The following is a 21,494-nucleotide window of genomic DNA, read 5'->3' as shown; positions in this document are numbered from 1 at the left end:
CTTGGAAATACGGAGACTCGAGGGGGGGTATATATATATGGCACAAAGGAAAACAGGCTGAGATGCTGAATTTCTCCATGGTGACTTTGCATTTTGTTTCCTTTGGTTCCTTCCCTGTTATAAAAATTACATACATAAGGTCAGTTAAATTGCATTTTATCCACAATGCACATGTAGGTGGTTCAGATTTATACTTTAATTGTGGGGACATTTGGTACAATGTCAAAAAAAACACACACAATAAATCCCTTATGGAAAACAGTTATAACTCACCTGAAGAAGCAGAGCTTTTGGCATGATCATCCTCATGCATTGCCACATTTCCCTGAAGAGTATCTGTGAGACAGATCATGCAGATGACACAAAATTCTCTTATAAGTTACTTTGTGATAGGCATGTGTTGAAGGGAATATCTATTGTCTCACCTAAGAATACTGGGTTTGGCTGGCTTGAGTTGAAATAACTCTTATCAGGGCTTTCAGTGTTATCGTCCAGACAGTCACCTGAACAATGTGAATTTGAATGATCAAATTAGCTTCACCAGATTCAATTTAAGTAAAAAAAAAAAAAAAAAGTTTTTCAAACTCACCAGATGTTTTGACACAGAGCTTTCTGAATAAGTGGACTCTTGACTATTTTCAAGAAAATACATAAGACATTCAAAAACTGCAAAGAAAATTATAAAGCTGATTCTGCTAAGTTCCTTAGAGAAGTTAAAACACAAGCTTACCATGGTATATGGGAGTTTTGGCCAGCTGAACATTCTTTGTCTTCAGACCAACTCGCTTCATTGCGTTTCTTGACTTCTTTAAATGCACATCATCTGTTTAGCACATGAAAATAAGTATGATCACCTAATCTTTTGCCATAACAAACCTTCAATGTATACACACCTGGTATCCTGGTTTGCACTGGAATTTCTTTAGAAGTCATGTGATGTTGTTGAAGATCATGAAATTCTGAGAGGAAGACATAGAAGTAAGTGGCTTAATGTACATCAATACATGAATGCATGGGTTTTCAAACTGGGGTCAGGGGACCCACAACAGGCCTCCAGAGGGTTGTAAGGGTCTTCAAAAAATTCATACAAAACAGACAAAGCAGAAATATTAATATATTCAAACATTGTTAGTCACATTTTTCAGTTCTTGATAGATACATTTTCCTGAAGTGTTTATATTTGTTTTGTATTTGTAAGGCAGTCTTCTTTGTAAAGCTTCTATAAAACTAATACATTTGAACTAAAAATGTTTATCTTCAGGTTTACATGTCCAACATTACTCTTAAGTATGAATTTAAAAGTTTGTTTTTTATTACAGGAAAGGGGTCCTTAGCTAAAGGTTCATCATATATGGTGGGTTTTGGCAATATAAAGTGTAAAAACCTCTGCATAGTAACACATTATACACACCATAATACATGGATTTATCTTTTGTATATGTGTGTACAGTATATGTTTAAATCACCTGAGAAAGCAGAGCGTTTGGGATCATCCTCATCTTTTTTCCCACTTCTCTGAAGAGTATCTTTAAAGACAGATCATGCAGAAGAAAAAATCATTTTATTAAATAAAAGTTTAGTTAAAAAGATAAAACACACTCACACTGAACTTTCTGAATGAGTGGAATATTGACTAATGTTCAAAAGAAGAAATTAATAAAAATAATCAAAACTTGATTGAAAAAATATATAAAAGTGCTTTAGAGAGTTCAAAGTTCTCAATAAAAGTTAAAACAGGCTAACCGTGGTATATAGGAGGTTTGGGCAGTGGAACATTTCTTGACTTCAGACCAGATTGCTTCACTTCATTTCCTGACTGCTTCAAGTTCATATCTGTTTAGTACATAAAAATAAAGAATGATCACAGAGTTATGCCTAAATCGTTTTCTGCATACCAATAATTTCAGTATATACAGACCTTCACAGGAGGATGTCTCTGAATTGATGTCACTTTCATCACAGAGCCTTTTCTCTTCTCAGGTAATTCCACAACTGCGGGGTCTCTCATTGAATAAGTAATTGAGTCCTCTGCTGCTGAGACCCCAGTTGTGTAATCTGAGATGTATTGATTTGCTTGATCATAGTCTCCTGTTAGTGGGAAATGTATGTATACGATGTGTATAATGGAAATTCAGTCAACTATTTATTCATCATAGAATAAATAAATATATTATGATTAGCAAATTTATAAGACCACCTATCATAATAAAGAGAAAATAAATATTTTAGAAATCTGTAAAATACTTATTTAAAACTAAAATTGTCTTATATTAGACATATAACAAACTGAAACAACTTGAATTTGTGTTCTTATAACCAAATTTCAGCCACAGATTCAACTATTCTCAGAAGTCACAAATTAATCAAGCGTAACATTGAACTATTAAAACCTATTTTTCTATTATGGACTGTAAGTACATAACTGTAATTGGGCATCTGAATAAAAACTAATAAATATTTTTGTCTTTGTAGATTAATGTTAGTTTAGGGCAGCTGTGGCACAAATGGTGGTCTAATAAATTTGTTAAGCACATTTATACATTTTCATGATTTTCAATTTTCAAACACACACAATTATTGCAATTTCTTACCAATAGATGGTCCAACGATCTTCACAATGTCATAAACCTCCCAGTTAGGGTTTGGTGGAGAAATGTTTTTAATGTTTGAGAGTGATGATGTTCCATTGTCCTCAAAAATCCAACTGATTGGTACAACAGATGTCTGTCATCACGGAATAAACTAATTCGATACTGAAAGACGCACAGGCACACACACACATTAATCATAGTCTTTGGATCAAAATCAGAGTAACATGCAATAAAACAAGGCAAAAACCCACCCATTAATGACTTAAGTACAAATCAAACTGAATGCATGAGCGGTATAAGCGCTACCGCATTGGATTCATCTTTATCAATCAAGGACAAAGGTATCATGATTGCTTTATGTCTCAGTTGAGCTGTGTCAGCATGTAACATTTTAGTGCGATTCAGAAATCCTTTAAATATGCCAATTATTCTGGAGTCACATGGCTTAGTGTACAAAGGTTCTATTCTGCAAAAAACCTCACAAAAAAATAGATTTTCTTGAACTTCATGTAAAAGGCAGTAGCTATCATTGGTCATTCTGTAGCATTCTTTTGTCTTTGGCCTACCAGAGTTAACATTTGATTTCTTACAACTTGATATTGCTTGCCTCTCTGCCAATCTGTTAGCTACTTGAATCAGTGGATCACTTGAACCCCGGATAAACCTCTTCATTTGACCCATATTGTTCTCAAACTTGTACGCTGAACAATAGTGCAATGATCTGTTGTAATTTGCAACATCAGTGAGGTGTAGCAAGCAATGCACATTATATGAGATGAAACTCATGCAATACAGCCTGCTACCTTTTTCAACAAAATATGTTAACAGCTCATCTGCATAATCACGATGCTCCATTAGGTTTTCACTGTACAAGATGCGCATTCCAATACTAAGTGAAAGGAAGTGAATATACTTCTCCTTATCGAGAACATATATCACTGGTCCAGTATAAAGCAGAAATGTTCGGAATTCAGTTGCTTTCCAATGCTTCACTTCATCTAACCCCCTGGGTTTCCTATTGAATTCAGGAGGTATGTCCTGTCGGACAGCTTGATGAAAATAAGTAATGATGCTAAGCTGTACAGCTGATAATCTATGGGCCAAAGGTCCTTCTTTCCACAGCATCAACATTCGTTTAGTCACTCCTAGATCCACACAATGCATGGGATCTATTGGGAACTGCCTGATCATATCAATGTCCAGATTCAAAAGAATGCTATCTGTTTTGTGATGTTCAGGATTTGTCTTCTGTCTATATGTTGAACTTCATTGCCCACTCAGACAGCTTTTTCTCCAGAGACAAAGCTAGCTCTGTGTCACTCTCACTGGTAACATCCATGGAATCATTTAGTCTACAATTTCATTCCATAGCACTTGATCTTGCATATTGGTTATGGCATTCCATTGTGATTCTGAATCATACTGTTCTTGCGAGTCTTCAGTTAGATGCTGCTCCACAACATTCAGCATATTTCCTGAGTCGTCTGATGAGTAGTCTGATTCAAGTTCACTATCAGAAGTGTTTTCATTTTTTTTCTGAAGAGCAAAAATGATCTTTTTGTTGCTGTCTTTTCAATGCCTTAATTTTTGTTTCCAAATCCTAACAGGTCAAAAAGAACTTCTGTATTAGTAAAACATTATATGAAACACATAATTCTTTCACAAAATATGTTTTTTTGTTTGAGAGGAGAACCTTAGCCACTCCCACTGATTACTGTATTTGATAATTGCTAACTAATTGTTTAAGAAGTGTTCTTTGAACAATTGTTGTGTATCCTAAAGAAGGCTGTGTAGCCTACAGTACTGTAAACTACACTTTTGTAGATCTACACTTTACATTTTTAATGATGTAGTGTTGCATGACTAATAATCTGATGTCTGGGTAAAGTCGCTTGTTATGTTAATAAGAGAATGAATGTCAGTCACTTTGAGTTTTGGTAAATGGGAAGTGACATTGATGCTTTTAACATAAAACAGCTACAGTTCAGCAGATAGAAGTTAGAAATAGAGAGAAAACGAGTCATATAGCTCAGTGAATTAAAGGCTTTTTATCTTTACTATGAGTGTCTAAGAGTAGGCCTATTTCATCTTTTTTATTTGGATATTTACCTCCAATTATCCAAAGAGCAATGATGATTACGTTATTAGACCAGTGCAGCATTCTTGCTTACTGTTGTTTTACAATGCTTGTTGATTATTGAAATATAAGTATAAATAAAATAAATATAAATATATTGAAATATAAGTTAGTAATGTTGTAACGATCTGACATAACAGGCCTAACAATTCACAAATACTGATATGCAAACTAGCTGCAGCTAGCCATCTGGTGTGATTACTGAAGCCAGGTAAAATGGCTGGTGCACATGTAGCATGTGTGAGCAGTACTCTGCTAAAAAAAAAGACCAGACCAAATTGCATATCTAAATTATAATATCATCTGAAAGTATGTAAATAGCCCACTCACCATTTCTGCAGTGTAACAATTCCTTGCACAACATTTTCTTCATCTTCTTTACATGTTTTATGGTGGTTGGAAAACCAACTTGGATGGTGAATTTACCACCGCCAACTGGACAGGAGTGTGAAGCATTCACAAATGAGCTCACGCTGTACTCACGCGGTGAGGATCACAGTATGAGGATCGGATGAACTCGCAATGAGCTCACGCTTTACTCACACGGTGAGGATCACGGTATGAGGATCGGATGAACTCGCAATGAGCTCACGCTTTACTCACACGGTGAGGATCACGGTATGAGGATCGGATGAACTCGCAATGAGCTCACGCTTTACTCACACGGTGAGGATCACAGTATGAGGATCGGATGAACTCGCAATGAGCTCACGCTGTACTCACACGGTGAGGATCACAGTATGAGGATCGGATGAACTCGCAATGAGCTCACGCTTTACTCACACGGTGAGGATCACGGTATGAGGATCGGATGAACTCGCAATGAGCTCACGCTGTACTCACACGGTGAGGATCACGGTATGAGGATCGGATGAACTCGCAATGAGCTCACGCTGTACTCACACGGTGAGGATCACAGTATGAGGATCGGATGAACTCGCAATGAGCTCACGCTTTACTCACACGGTGAGGATCACAGTATGAGGATCGGATGAACTCGCAATGAGCTCACGCTTTACTCACACGGTGAGGATCACAGTATGAGGATCGGATGAACTCGCAATGAGCTCACGCTTTACTCACACGGTGAGGATCACAGTATGAGGATCGGATGAACTCGCAATGAGCTCACGCTGTACTCACACGGTGAGGATCACAGTATGAGGATCGGATGAACTCGCAATGAGCTCACGCTTTACTCACACGGTGAGGATCACAGTATGAGGATCGGATGAACTCGCAATGAGCTCACGCTGTACTCACACGGTGAGGATCACAGTATGAGGATCGGATGAACTCGCAATGAGCTCACGCTTTACTCACACGGTGAGGATCACAGTATGAGGATCGGATGAACTCGCAATGAGCTCACGCTGTACTCACACGGTGAGGATCACAGTATGAGGATCGGATGAACTCGCAATGAGCTCACGCTGTACTCACACGGTGAGGATCACAGTATGAGGATCGGATGAACTCGCAATGAGCTCACGCTTTACTCACACGGTGAGGATCACAGTATGAGGATCGGATGAACTCGCAATGAGCTCACGCTGTACTCACACGGTGAGGATCACAGTATGAGGATCGGATGAACTCGCAATGAGCTCACGCTGTACTCACACGGTGAGGATCACAGTATGAGGATCGGATGAACTCGCAATGAGCTCACGCTTTACTCACACGGTGAGGATCACAGTATGAGGATCGGATGAACTCGCAATGAGCTCACGCTTTACTCACACGGTGAGGATCACAGTATGAGGATCGGATGAACTCGCAATGAGCTCACGCTGTACTCACACGGTGAGGATCACAGTATGAGGATCGGATGAACTCGCAATGAGCTCACGCTGTACTCACACGGTGAGGATCACAGTATGAGGATCGGATGAACTCGCAATGAGCTCACGCTGTACTCACACGGTGAGGATCACAGTATGAGGATCGGATGAACTCGCAATGAGCTCACGCTTTACTCACACGGTGAGGATCACAGTATGAGGATCGGATGAACTCGCAATGAGCTCACGCTTTACTCACACGGTGAGGATCACAGTATGAGGATCGGATGAACTCGCAATGAGCTCACGCTTTACTCACACGGTGAGGATCACAGTATGAGGATTGTGTGATCTCACTGTGATCATCGCATGATCTCACGTGTTGACTGGGAAGATCAGTGGTTGAAGTGGGCCAGTACGCACCGGAACGCAATACCTGCACTTCTGTATTTTAGCCTTTAGAGAACCTGCACTTTTTTGTGCGTACTCAGAGTAAAATCGTCAGGGTCTGGGTGATTAGGCTATATGATCCCATATATGATTAGAAATTATATAGAAACTATGTAAATCACACTACCCAGGCGGGATCACCTCTCATCTCGACCAATCACGTGAATGAACGCAAGCAGAGTCTGTCTACTTCATTGTGTGGTGCGCAAGAGCATGTCAGGTGAGGCACACTGAGGGGTAGAATAATAATTAATTAATTATTGATTACTAATTTGAATCGGTACTTTATAACTAAAATCATATCTTAAAATGAAAAGAAGCAGGCTTTTGCAATCACATTATTTTAAACCGTAAACTGCTGGAAAGTCCACGGATCCAGTGAATGAATTAACAGTAAGCTCAAAACAGCACTAATGCAGAGAAAACAGGGCCGGTTTCATCAGCTATTATGGAGAGAATAGTGACTTGCCTCCAGATGTCAGTAAAATTATTCTTTTCAGAGTGTATTTGGCTTAATGTTTTATAATGAACGCTGAATATGCAGTGGTCAGAGAGTTAGTGATTCTGAATGGATCCGTATATTAAAGGCAGGAGATTTAGTGGTCTTTGGCATCTCCCTGTGGTCCTGTTTGGTATTGCAGCTTGACTTGTGCTAATTTGTATTGAAAACTTTTATTTAATTATTGATTGATTGATTGTGGCACTATACATACATTGTGAATTATTAAAAAGTACTTATTAATTTAATATAAATAAATAAATGGGGGGGGGGCACTTCTTTTTTTCCACTTCAAGCACTGGTTACGATCAACACTGAAGCTCCGACTAAAGCTTCGAGTAATGAACCTTTCTCTGATACAGCTGTGAAAGCTTCGCTGCTTCAGAACTTCACCAGCAGCGGAAACATTATCACAATATGACAGATAAATAAAGATCTATGAGCTTACACTCATGCACCACTCAGAAGATCAAACTGAAAGTAAACTGAACCCGGCTGATGTCACTACACTACAGCACTACACTCCGCCGGTCTCTTTCTTACTCTGCAGATCTTATACTTCCAGAAACAGCTAAACCGACTCATCTCAAATGATCTAATTTTGTACATAAAAGTGTAAAATTTAAACATTTGTTATGTTATCTATGTTCTATTATGATTAAAATATTGGCTCATGTGATTTGAAATTCTTTTAGTTTTCATTTTATTCAAATTTAAAAAACGTTTCATTCATGAACATTTCCAGAATTCAGGTTCTAATAAAAGATCTGAATGATTAGTAATTGTCTCTAATTGATAGTGTTGGGAAGGTTACTTTGGAAATGTAATAGGTTACAGATTACACACAGATTATTGTGTGTGTGCGTGTGTGTGTGCTGGTCATGCTGGTAACCTGCTGTCATGACGCTGATTGATCTGCATTCCAGCGCTGCAGTGAGCCAGTGTGAACACATCCAGATGAACACCTCACACGCTTCAGTCTGCACACTACTGAGGGTGTGAGAGCGTGTCAGACACTAAGAATGAACTCACACTACACACACTCACTGTTTCTGCCACATCTGTGTGCTGTTCTGAGTTCAGACGCTGTGAGAGAAACTGTGCTGTCGTTGCAGTCATATTTACTAGTGCTTCCCTCATGTTTCCTGAAGACAGACCTCTAGCTTTCATTATTATATTTCATTCAATAGTAACTTTAGCTGCTGATTGATTCAGTTGCTAAAATAAGAGATTGCAGAAGTGTAAAATACTTGAGTAATTTCCCTTGATTACTTTCCTTTATTATTTTGGGGGATTTGTACTTCCATACAATTTAAACAGACTACTTTTGCTTTTACTTGATTACATTTCTGAAGAAAAAAACAGTACTTTTTACTCCTTGAATTTTTTTAACAAAGTTCTCATTGCACTTTTTATTGTATCTTATGCACATTAAATGTGGTAAATGGCAGCTCAAGCGTGCATGCTTGACACATGAGAACCAGCGAATTTAGTTTTCATGCATCAAGCACATGTGTTTGTTTCAGCTTCAGTTGTAACGCTCATCAGGGTCATTTCTGGCTTCAAATCTGAGGAAGCATCCTGAGGTTTAGCAAAGGTGCTCAGGAAAGAAAATCACATGCTCTGATAAATCATATGAAAAGTTGAAATAATGACAAACCAGGTCTAAATTGACTTAATTTCAGATTCTGACATCCTAAATCAAAATTAAAGTAGAAATTATGACTTAGAAAGTCATAGTTACGAGATTAATCTTTTGCCCTTTTAATCTCAAAATTTCATCTTTCTAAGTCTTTCTAATTTCCATTTTTTCTCTTGTAATTTTGATTTAGAATATCAATTTCAACTTAAAATAATAAGCTCAATGAACGAGTAATATTTATAAATCGACCTTGTAAGTCAGAATTTCGACTTTTCATGTCTTAATTATGAGTTTTAAGATCATACTGCAGACAGCCGTGTTGATGATGATGTGGGATGTGAATTGTGTGTATTGTGCATTGATTTGTATTGATTTCTGTTGTGTATTGTGTGTATTGTGCATTGATTTGTATTGATTTCTGTTGTGTATTGTGTGTATTGTGCATTGATTTGTAGTGATTTCTGTTGTGTATTGTGTGTATTGTGCATTGATTTGTATTGATTTCTGTTGTGTATTGTGTGTATTGTGCATTGATTTGTAGTGATTTCTGTTGTGAATTGTGTGTATTGTGCATTGATTTGTAGTGATTTCTGTTGTGTATTGTGTGTATTGTGCATTGATTTGTATTGATTTCTGTTGTGTATTGTGTGTATTGTGCATTGATTTGTAGTGATTTCTGTTGTGTATTGTGTGTATTGTGCATTGATTTGTAGTGATTTCTGTTGTGTATTGTGTGTGTTGTGCATTGATTTGTAGTGATTTCTGTTGTGTATTGTGTGTGTTGTGCATTGATTTGTAGTGATTTCTGTTGTGTATTGTGTGTATTGTGCATTGATTTGTAGTGATTTCTGTTGTGAATTGTGTGTATTGTGCATTGATTTGTAGTGATTTCTGTTGTGAATTGTGTGTATTGTGCATTGATTTGTAGTGATTTCTGTTGTGAATTGTGTGTATTGTGCATTGATTTGTAGTGATTTCTGTTGTGAATTGTGTGTATTGTGCATTGATTTGTAGTGATTTCTGTTGTGAATTGTGTGTATTGTGCATTGATTTGTAGTGATTTCTGTTGTGAATTGTGTGTATTGTGCATTGATTTGTAGTGATTTCTGTTGTGAATTGTGTGTATTGTGCATTGATTTGTAGTGATTTCTGTTGTGTATTGTGCGTATTGTGCATTGATTTGTAGTGATTTCTGTTGTGTATTGTGTGTGTTGAGCATTGATTTGTAGTGATTTCTGTTGTGTATTGTGTGTATTGTGCATTGATTTGTAGTGATTTCTGTTGTGTATTGTGCGTATTGTGCATTGATTTGTAGTGATTTCTGTTGTGTATTGTGTGTGTGTTGTGTATTGTGTGTATTGTGCATTGATTTGTAGTGATTTCTGTTGTGTATTGTGTGTGTTGTGCATTGATTTGTAGTGATTTCTGTTGTGTATTGTGCGTGTTGTGCATTGATTTGTAGTGATTTCTGTTGTGTATTGTGTGTATTGTGCATTGATTTGTAGTGATTTCTGTTGTGTATTGTGTGTGTTGTGCATTGATTTGTATTGAATTCTGTTGTGTATTGTGCGTATTGTGCATTGATTTGTAGTGATTTCTGTTGTGTATTGTGTGTGTTGTGCATTGATTTGTATTGATTTCTGTTGTGTATTGTGTGTATTGTGCATTGATTTGTAGTGATTTCTGTTGTGTATTGTGTGTATTGTGCATTGATTTGATTGATTTCTGTTGTGTATTGTGTGTATTGTGCATTGATTTGTAGTGATTTCTGTTGTGTATTGTGCATTGATTTGTAGTGATTTCTGTTGTGTATTGTGTGTATTGTGCATTGATTTGATTGATTTCTGTTGTGTATTGTGTGTGTTGTGCATTGATTTGTAGTGATTTCTGTTGTGTATTGTGTGTGTTGTGCATTGATTTGTAGTGATTTCTGTTGTGTATTGTGTGTATTGTGCATTGATTTGATTGATTTCTGTTGTGTATTGTGTGTATTGTGCATTGATTTGTAGTGATTTCTGTTGTGTATTGTGCATTGATTTGTAGTGATTTCTGTTGTGTATTGTGTGTATTGTGCATTGATTTGTAGTGATTTCTGTTGTGTATTGTGTGTATTGTGCATTGATTTGTATTGATTTCTTTTGTGTATTGTGTGTATTGTGCATTGATTTGTAGTGATTTCTGTTGTGTATTGTGTGTATTGTGCATTGATTTGTATTGATTTCTTTTGTGTATTGTGTGTATTGTGCATTGATTTGTAGTGATTTCTGTTGTGTATTGTGTGCATTGTGCATTGATTTGTAGTGATTTCTTTTGTGTATTGTGTGTATTGTGCATTGATTTGTAGTGATTTCTGTTGTGTATTGTGTGTGTTGTGCATTGATTTGTAGTGATTTCTGTTGTGTATTGTGTGTGTTGTGCATTGATTTGTAGTGATTTCTGTTGTGTATTGTGTGTGTTGAGCATTGATTTGTAGTGATTTCTGTTGTGTATTGTGTGTATTGTGCATTGATTTGATTGATTTCTGTTGTGTATTGTGTGTATTGTGCATTGATTTGTATTGATTTCTTTTGTGTATTGTGTGTATTGTGCATTGATTTGTAGTGATTTCTGTTGTGTATTGTGTGTATTGTGCATTGATTTGTAGTGATTTCTGTTGTGTATTGTGTGTGTTGTGCATTGATTTGTAGTGATTTCTGTTGTGTATTGTGCATTGATTTGTAGTGATTTCTGTTGTGTATTGTGTGTATTGTGCATTGATTTGTAGTGATTTCTGTTGTGTATTGTGTGTATTGTGCATTGATTTGTATTGATTTCTTTTGTGTATTGTGTGTATTGTGCATTGATTTGTAGTGATTTCTGTTGTGTATTGTGTGTGTTGTGCATTGATTTGATTGATTTCTGTTGTGTATTGTGTGTGTTGTGCATTGATTTGTAGTGATTTCTGTTGTGTATTGTGTGTATTGTGCATTGATTTGATTGATTTATGTTGTGTATTGTGTGTATTGTGCATTGATTTGATTGATTTCTGTTGTGTATTGTGTGTGTTGTGCATTGATTTGTAGTGATTTCTGTTGTGTATTGTGTGTATTGTGCATTGATTTGTAGTGATTTCTGTTGTGTATTGTGTGTATTGTGCATTGATTTGATTGATTTCTGTTGTGTATTGTGTGTATTGTGCATTGATTTGATTGATTTCTGTTGTGTATTGTGTGTTGTGCATTGATTTGTAGTGATTTCTGTTGTGTATTGTGTGTATTGTGCATTGATTTGTAGTGATTTCTGTTGTGTATTGTGTGTATTGTGCATTGATTTGTAGTGATTTCTGTTGTGTATTGTGTGTGTTGAGCATTGATTTGTAGTGATTTCTGTTGTGTATTGTGTGTATTGTGCATTGATTTGTAGTGATTTCTGTTGTGTATTGTGTGTATTGTGCATTGATTTGTAGTGATTTCTGTTGTGTATTGTGTGTATTGTGCATTGATTTGATTGATTTCTGTTGTGTATTGTGTGTGTTGAGCATTGATTTGTAGTGATTTCTGTTGTGTATTGTGTGTATTGTGCATTGATTTGTAGTGATTTCTGTTGTGTATTGTGTGTATTGTGCATTGATTTGTAGTGATTTCTGTTGTGTATTGTGTGTATTGTGCATTGATTTGATTGATTTCTGTTGTGTATTGTGTGTGTTGAGCATTGATTTGTAGTGATTTCTGTTGTGTATTGTCTGTATTGTGCATTGATTTGTAGTGATTTCTGTTGTGTATTGTGTGTATTGTGCATTGATTTGTAGTGATTTCTGTTGTGTATTGTGTGTATTGTGCATTGATTTGATTGATTTCTGTTGTGTATTGTGTGTATTGTGCATTGATTTGATTGATTTCTGTTGTGTATTGTGTGTATTGTGCATTGATTTGATTGATTTCTGTTGTGTATTGTGTGTATTGTGCATTGATTTGATTGATTTCTGTTGTGTATTGTGTGTGTTGAGCATTGATTTGTAGTGATTTCTGTTGTGTATTGTCTGTATTGTGCATTGATTTGTAGTGATTTCTGTTGTGTATTGTGTGTATTGTGCATTGATTTGTAGTGATTTCTGTTGTGTACTGTGTGTATTGTGCATTGATTTGATTGATTTCTGTTGTGTATTGTGTGATTCATGTGGTTATATGTCTCCTACAAAGAGGTTGAATAGTGTTTAAAGTTTGGCAGCGGTTATTTGTACTAAGTGTAAATAGTGATAGATTAGATTAGATTAGATTAGATTACACTATATGTTAAAATAGAAGAGTTTCTGCTATTTATATTCTACTTGCAAATAGTAGATAATGTACTCAGTATTGTATTACATTATAGACCTTTTTCTGAACACGGAAGTCTCGCCTGACTAGAACGGTGCTTTACATTTCCGGTTTCTAGTCACATTTACATATTTTCCGAGCCGATAATACAGTATAACGTGAAAACGATGTTAAAAATCATGTGGTGCCATTGTTTCATCACTTTAGAGTGTCGCTGACTTTTGCAGTAAAGGACCTGTCATAGTTTAATGAGTGGGACGATGACATGAAGCGATGCGAGGTTAGCTGCATTGAAAACAGATGAGCGCACATACAGCTCCCGATCGGGGCGAAATTCACAGGATTTTGTCCAGACAATAAGAGCAAACATTATTTTAACATACTTTATTATTTAACACTCGGTATTGTAACTTTAAGCACTGCAAGCCATGTATGCAGCGCCGGACATGACAGATTTTCTGATACGCAAAACAAGTACTTTAAAGGAATTCCTTAGCTTATTGCCGTTACCATGGCAGCCAACAACAGCACAGTTTAACCCTCCTCACATCTTTATATTTAGTTATAGTGAAAAAGTTTCAATTCAGTCTATCTTTTTTTAACACATCTTAACGTATTTCTATGGAGACCGGAACACGAGAGCACCCAAACGGAAGTTAGAATCCGTCATGGCGCCGCTCATAGGTTACTCAGGAAAAAGGTCTATAAAACAGTACGCAATAATTACGCATTGAGTGTAAATTATAGCTTTAATTCAGATTATTAAATGGATGCCACCTCATTATGATAAAGCCCTCCCTACAGCTACCCCATACTTTATAAATAAGAAAATACCCCATATTTTCAACTTTTTGATTATTTCCTTCATTTTTATTGAAAATAAATGCCTTTCCGATGCGATATGAGATTTGAAAAGGAAGAAAATAGTTTGGGAAAGGCGTCTCGAACTCGGGTCGATCTCGTCAAAATGCAGGTGTTTTACGGCATTAAACTGATATAAAACAAGCATTATTTCAGTGTTGATTATCCCAATCACACGGTGCTGGCCGGAGTTAGTGTAAATACACTCTGTTAAAGTGTTTGGATCAGTTATTGTGGATTGCAGCCAGCAGAATGATTGTAATCAGTGGAGAAAAGCTGTAAATGTGTCTGTCAGAGGAGATGGTGCTTCTCCTTACCCCCTTTATGCTCTCTTCCAGACATTAATGCATCATTCACTGCAGAACTGAGTTGTAAATGCCGCAGATTGAATGAGGAGAAAGTGAATAAGCTTGTGTTAATGAGGAGTCTGTCAGCGCGCGCAGCTCCAGTCCAATCAGAGCCGTTGAGGAGTTGCATTAAAGGGCGGGAACTGTTTCGCGCGCGCGGCAGACACGGGAGCGCGCTCCGGCTGCACTGGAGTGATTCTCCTCAGATCTCTTCTCTCTGTTTGATGTTGTGACTGACAGCAGGTGAGTGCGATATTGTGTCATTTATTAGAAGAACTGCTTTAATTGAGCGACTGAAGCAACACTGCGCTCTTTAGTGCACTCTGTGTGTTTCTGACACGACTTTAGTGGTTGTACTTGTACTCAAGTGTTTTGTACTGATGATGTTCTGTGGAGAGTATCGTTACTTGTAACGGAATTACGTGATTTAATTACAAAACTAATGTAACTCATCAGTTACAGTTACTGAGAAAAAGAGTTATTAAATTACAGTTACTTATGAAAATGTTAATTATTACAAAGGGATTTATTTACAGCTGAATATTTTCACACACATACAGATTTAATTGATTTATTTTATAAACCGCATTGACAGCAATGTTTCAGGAGTTTAGGACACATGTTTATTCAATAACGCTTTTAGTTCCTATTTTATATGCTTTATTTTTTAAGATTAACTGTTTTTCCAAAGCATTGTTAGATGCCAGTCATAGATTTGATTTTAAAAACAGTATCATAGTTATTAATCTATATCTTGTTATGATTTCAAATCTGTATTTAACTTAAAGTAAACAGAGATGCTAAAGTCTGATTCTGTGGTGGCTGTACTTTAATGATTAAATGATTATAATGTTAATTGAAGTGATGACGGATTGACAGTAATCAGTGTTGAGTTCTACTGTAAGATTAAACCTGCCTGCTTTACATGCTTCAAAATTAAATCATTAGAAATTTAGGAAAGTAATTAAATGTAATCAGTTACATTACTTTAATAAAGTAATTGTAATTACATTTTGTAACCTTGTAACCTATTACATTTCCAAAGTAGCTTTCCCAGCACTGGTCATTTGTTAGCTTTGGATGCAAGCATCTGCTCAGTGAATACATGTAAATGAGTGTGTGTGTGTGTGTGTGTGTGTGTGTGTGTGTGTGTGTGTGTGTCAGCTGAGAGGATGCGGGTTCGAGTGCTGCTGATCCTGATACTCACATCAGTAATAATCACACACGCTCAAGGTACGACTGTCTGTCTGGTGTTTTATATTCTGTTAACTATGTTTTTATCATTCATGTTAAAGCTATCATCAATTGTTGTGATGTTCTTTCTATTATTCTGTGAATCGTTCTGTCCATATTAGTTCATTCATAAATCATTCTATTCATACATCTCCTTCAGAATTTCTAATAAGGCTTGTTTTATTTTAGGTCAACGGTTTACACAATAACACTTTTTCCAAAGTCAAGTCACCTTTATGTATATAGTGCTTTTAATTATACAGATTGTGTCAAAGCAGCTTTACAGTACTAAATAGGAAATTAGCCTGTAATAATGCAAAAGGACAACAGTAAACACTCAATTTTCAGTTAAAGTCAGTTATGCTAAGCCAATCCAAAGAGAAACTTTTAATGTTTTCTGTATTTATTTTGGAAATCTTGCGTTCCTTCTCGTTGCTTAAAGGGACAGTTCACCCAAAAATGAAAATCCTGTCATTATTTACTCACTCTCACACTGTCTGTTAAACACTAAAGAACTCATACAGGTTTGGAAGAGTGTGTGTGTGTGTGTGTGTAAATGATGACAGCATTTTCATTTTTGGGTGAACGGTCTCTTTAACAAACATTACGTGGCTGGACTTGTTGGAAGTGCCTTAGATCTTGTGGCAGGAGCGACTTCTCCATTTAGTTCCTTTTATGATCCCGTAAAGCATGTTTATGTGGCTGTAGGAAAGGTCGGTGTAGCAGAGAGCGACAGCATTCCCTCTCTGTCAGGAGGAAGCTGATCTCCTGGAGCGCATCCAGCAGACGCGTTCAGATCTGTTACTCAAATACCTGCCATCCGCCACGCCTCAGGTGTCTGCAGAATACAGAGCCAACGCTACACAGCAGCCAGAACCAGAACTATACCTGTACCATTACACCACAGCTGTAACCAGAACAGCTCTGAGAAACCGCATCATTGGAATCTCTCCGAATGATTTTCTGAGCATTGACAGCCAATCCATTCTGCTTCAAAGAGCTCACGCATTTAAAGTAACGGATGATAAAACTGCAGTGTGTTTAGAATAAACAGAAGGTTATCTTCTTCTGGTGCGGACGTTAATATAGTTGTTGTTCTTGGTGTGAACATACCTTTAACCGTTTGATAATCTAGAACAATAAACTAACTTCTTGAAAGCATCAGTACGGGGAATATATTGGAGTAGTGTAAAAAGCTGCATTTACACCAGCGTTCCGGCTGAATTCAGCTTCTGTGTAAGGAGCGAGTCCTCAGATAGTACTTTAAAAGGGTTTTATTTTTATTAAAGTACCACTTACTCCATTTAAACTCCTGAAATGTTGTCACTGTATGTCAGGATGAGTCTGTTCTTACTCATTAACCGCACTGGGCAGCGTTTCTCAAAAGCATCGTTAGCCTAGATCGTGGAGAACATTGTTGTTTGTGGTTTCTAGCTTTCTATCATCTACTTACGATGCATTTGGAAACACAGCCTTGATGAATTTGTTAAACTTGTGAGTTTTAGTCTGTTTGCATGGTTAATTAAGTAAGCGACTCATGTGGGGAGTACTCGATTAAATCCTTGATGGCAATTCTTTATTCGAACTAATTAATATTGCCTGATTGCTTTTATATATGTATTTTAAGTCATTTTAAGGCTATTGTTTGCTCATGTCTGTTTTTATTACCACAAAAATATTATTATAATGATCAGATTACTCGACTAATCATCAGAATAATCGACCGATTATCGGTTACCAAAGTAATCGTTAGTGACAGCCCTAGACTCGTGTAAGTCATTAATCAATGACTCTGACTGCACTGGTTGTGCTGCATGTTTGTTTTGAACTGCAGTCAGAGAATAAAACACAACAGAAATGCATGTTATTTTGTGTTAACTGAAACTCATGGTATTCAGTTCCGAATCGAATCTTTACAGTAGTTTAGTGCTGTGTACGCTGACGGTTTAATGGCACACAGAGGCAGCATACACCTGTTCAAGGAAACACAATCATGATAAATGCATCAGAGAGAAGAGCATGAGGACAATGCCCTGGTGCTGCATCTCATTCACACAGAACTCGAGTCTGCTCTGATCTACTCTGGGTGAAGCGGGTCACAGAAGCGGGTCGAAACCCCGTCTAAAAACTCTTAGAAATGCATCCGGGTCAGTTTCAGCTCCCAAGTTGTGCCATTTGGCATTGTGACCCTTTCTCTCCAACTCTTATTACTGTAGCATGATTTCTTTCTGTTAAAGACAATGGGCCTCATTCATGAAACACGAGCAGAACTAATTTTTGTGTAAATCATTCGTAAAACTGTTCTGACGTATCCTTTTTAATTCATGAAATGTTCATATTTTTAAAATGTTAGCTGGTACGAAAGAAATGCACACCTGCTCCCTACCGTGTGTAAATGGTGCGTAAAACGTTCTGTTCTTTTTGGCAAACTGATGACACTGAATATTGTCCTTTTTTGTTGTTGATAACCGTAAAATGCAGCGCTTGCCACTGTCACTTTTAGACCCCGTCCAATCAATGGAGGAGGGGTGGGACAAATACTACACCGACCAACCATCCTACTGGTACAATGACTGCCTAAAACAAAGGTCAGTTACTGGTTAATGCTTTTTTATATTTAGTACAATCCTTAAAAATGAGATACTATTAATACGTTGCTGCCGTGGATATTCCAGATCATAGCAACTAAAGCGTCTCAGCTGGAAAAACACTGTGCCACCAAAGCGTTTCAGAAGAGCACCTGACATTTCTTTCAGATGGCTAAAAACTCTTTGGTGGACACATTATTATTTAATATTATTATTACTGGCCTTTTAGCCTTTTTTGCATTTATAAATATTTAATTGCTGCTGAATACAATGAACAAAAACCAGCCGGCTACATAAAAACTGGACTCGACTTGTTTCATTACTGGATGAATCAGTGTTTTTGAATGAATCTCTTGAATGAATGATTCAAAGACAAATACATTTTTAACAGCCCCTTTTCGCCAGTTAAAAAAAAGATAAATGCATAAAAAAGATGCGCACAGGAATTGATAGGTGGAATTGAAATGTTAATTTTACAACAGGTATATGATTCCTGAGCTTAATTATCCAATTCTGGAATTGGAATTGATTTTCGATTCCCAACCCTAATTAACATACACGTTTAACTATCAAATCATGAGTTTCCAAAGCATTTGTGAATCCAGAGGAGAGTTTTCAGGAAGGTCTGTTTTATGCGCAAATTACTCATATTTAAAGTTCATGAATGAGGTCCATTGAGATTTGGAGATTAAAGTGTGTTAAATTTACAATATAACAGTCTGCAATAAATATTATTAGTTTAGTTTTCCTATTGATTTTGTGGTGAAATATGAGCCGGACATGTTCTCACCAGGTTTTGAGCGATTTATGCATTAGCGGAATAAAAACGCAGTTTAGATTCAGACACAAACTCTGATTGGACACGAGCCCGGGACGTTTTACCGCCGTTGAGAGGAGAGAGAAAGCGTTTTCACACTCGTCCTGCATTCAGGTTGGTGCTCTTCATTCAGTGTTTTATCTTCTGCCTGTTGCATCCGCTCTGAAGAGGAAACCTCTTTACAGAAACACGTCTGTAAAGAACGTTAACCTGCCTGCTAACCGAGACACAAACTGGGGTTTGTGGGATAGTGCACTTAGAGGAATGACACTTTACTGAGGGATGTGTTGTGCTGTCTGCGGTGGACAGATGCCCTTCACCCGTCCTCATAAATACACACTTCGTTTGGATTGTTTCCCAACAGTCTCACTTTCTTCTCAATCCGTCTCACCACAAGCCGAGCAGACAATTTGCATGATACGAGGAGAAAGTAAGAGCTGTTTACTCAAAACGCCGTGTCCTAACCAGTCTGAAGCGACGAGCTTTTAGACGCCAGGCTGCTGTGCGACGTGACCAGTGCTGGTAGAAACCAATTAAATATAATCCAGACTAATCGGATTCCAAAATTAGTATTTGTGATTAGCTTATACTGTATATTGTTTTAAAATGCTCGTAATCGGTTTACAGTTACTTTTTGATTGATTACATGATTACATTATTCTTACAAGACAGTAAAGTGTTCATAAATTGTTTATACATTCATTTTTTCAGTCTTTGGAAGCCTACTGCTTTTAGAAGTTTGTAAAGTTATGTTTAAGTTTGGAGGGATTGGAATTGCTTAATTCTTACAAACACATTATAATCATCCCTCAGTGAGTCATTTAATCATCTATTACTGTCTTGGAAAGGATTAGTGCTGTCAAATGATTAATTGTGATTAATCGCATGCAAAATAAAAGTTTTTGTTTACATAATATATGTGTGTGTACTGTTTATTTATTATGTTTATATAAATACACACTCATACAGTATATATTTTGAAAATATTTACATGTATATATTTATATACTTTATATTATACATAAATATATTTAATATAAAATTTTTCTTAAATGTATACCTGCATGTGTGTATTTATATATACATAATAAATATACATAGTACACACACATACAGTATATTATGTAAACAAAAACGTATTATATTGGATTAATCACAATGAATCATTTGACAGCACTACTTTCAAACACATTAAAATGCACAAATTGTTATTTTGTATTTAATGCAAGAATTCTAGTCAGCAGAACTTCTTTTAATTAATATATTTACTTTAGGTATCGCCTGAGATTTTCAGTTAAAAATGAATAATTAAGTCAATATTTGAATAAAACCGTTCACAGTTTTGCCATATCACATCATTTTATGTTATAAATTTGTTGAAGTGTTTGATTTATTTAGTGTTTGAGTCAGAATAGATTAGCCTAAAATGTAAATGTAATAGATAATGTTTCTGCTTTAGTGTAATGTGAAATCAGTAATGCACTACCTTTCATTAGTAATCGAACCAGCACTCAGTCACATGTTGATATGTGTTTGATTCAACATAACTGTTGTATTTCTCAAGCGTGCAACAGCTTTATCGTGTCATGTTTGGTTAGGACACGGCGTGACGTCCGTCTCGTTCCATCTGTTTGACTCTCAGACACAGATGATGACTCTCTCCATGTTTTCAGATCTAATTAAGCGCTCTCTGCAGATGCTGCTGTGATTAGATCGAGTTTGTTCGTCAACAGAGCAGCTTTACACGCTACTTACAGATGATCTTTCTGAGGGATGTATTCTCTTGTTTCCGCTGTGTTCGCAGTGCTGATGCCCAGGAGGCTGCGTTTTAAAGAGCTGAGCTCCAACACGCTCGGCGTGACCTGGAAGGAGCCGAAGGGAGCGTTTGACAGCTATAGGCTCCTGTACAGCACTGGCTCAGGTGAGAAATCCTGTCTCTTGTGAGTTGTGATCGTCGGAGAGAATGCTGGGAATGTGAATCCAGCCGGATCTGGATGGGTCTTTTGGACCCCTCAGGATAAGAGTAATATGTCATTCACTCAGTATATGAAGTATGAAAAGTGTTTACGGTTCTGTCAGACAAAACTAATGATTATGCTGTTTGACGAATCTTCTAAATTTAACCTGGGAAAGTGTGTCAGTTTAAGATGTTTGATAGAAGATTGCTAGATGGATGTTGACTGTTTTTTAAAGGAATAGTTCACCCCCCAAAAAAACTTTTGAAAACTTTATCATTTACTCATTCCCAGG

General features: G+C 36.8%; 1 protein-coding gene across 1 annotated transcript in view; it reads left to right on the top strand.

Moving 5' to 3' along the window:
- The first annotated feature begins 14,762 nt into the window (after window positions 1-14,762).
- The window catches only part of LOC306884876 (collagen alpha-1(XIV) chain-like), an 84,213-nt gene continuing 77,481 nt past the window's right edge, over window positions 14,763-21,494 (top strand). Inside the window, exons 1-3 of the mRNA XM_079441104.1 lie at window positions 14,763-14,849; window positions 15,771-15,839; window positions 21,049-21,165. Coding sequence (XP_079297230.1) covers window positions 15,779-15,839; window positions 21,049-21,165 — 178 coding nt within the window. The 5' untranslated portion in view covers window positions 14,763-14,849; window positions 15,771-15,778. The remainder of the gene's footprint in view (window positions 14,850-15,770; window positions 15,840-21,048; window positions 21,166-21,494) is intronic.

Source organism: Barbus barbus (genome assembly GCF_936440315.1).
Source record: "Barbus barbus genome assembly, chromosome: 19".
In the NCBI taxonomy this organism is placed as follows: Eukaryota; Metazoa; Chordata; class Actinopteri; order Cypriniformes; family Cyprinidae; genus Barbus; species Barbus barbus.
This window is presented reverse-complemented; position numbering and strand designations above follow the sequence as displayed.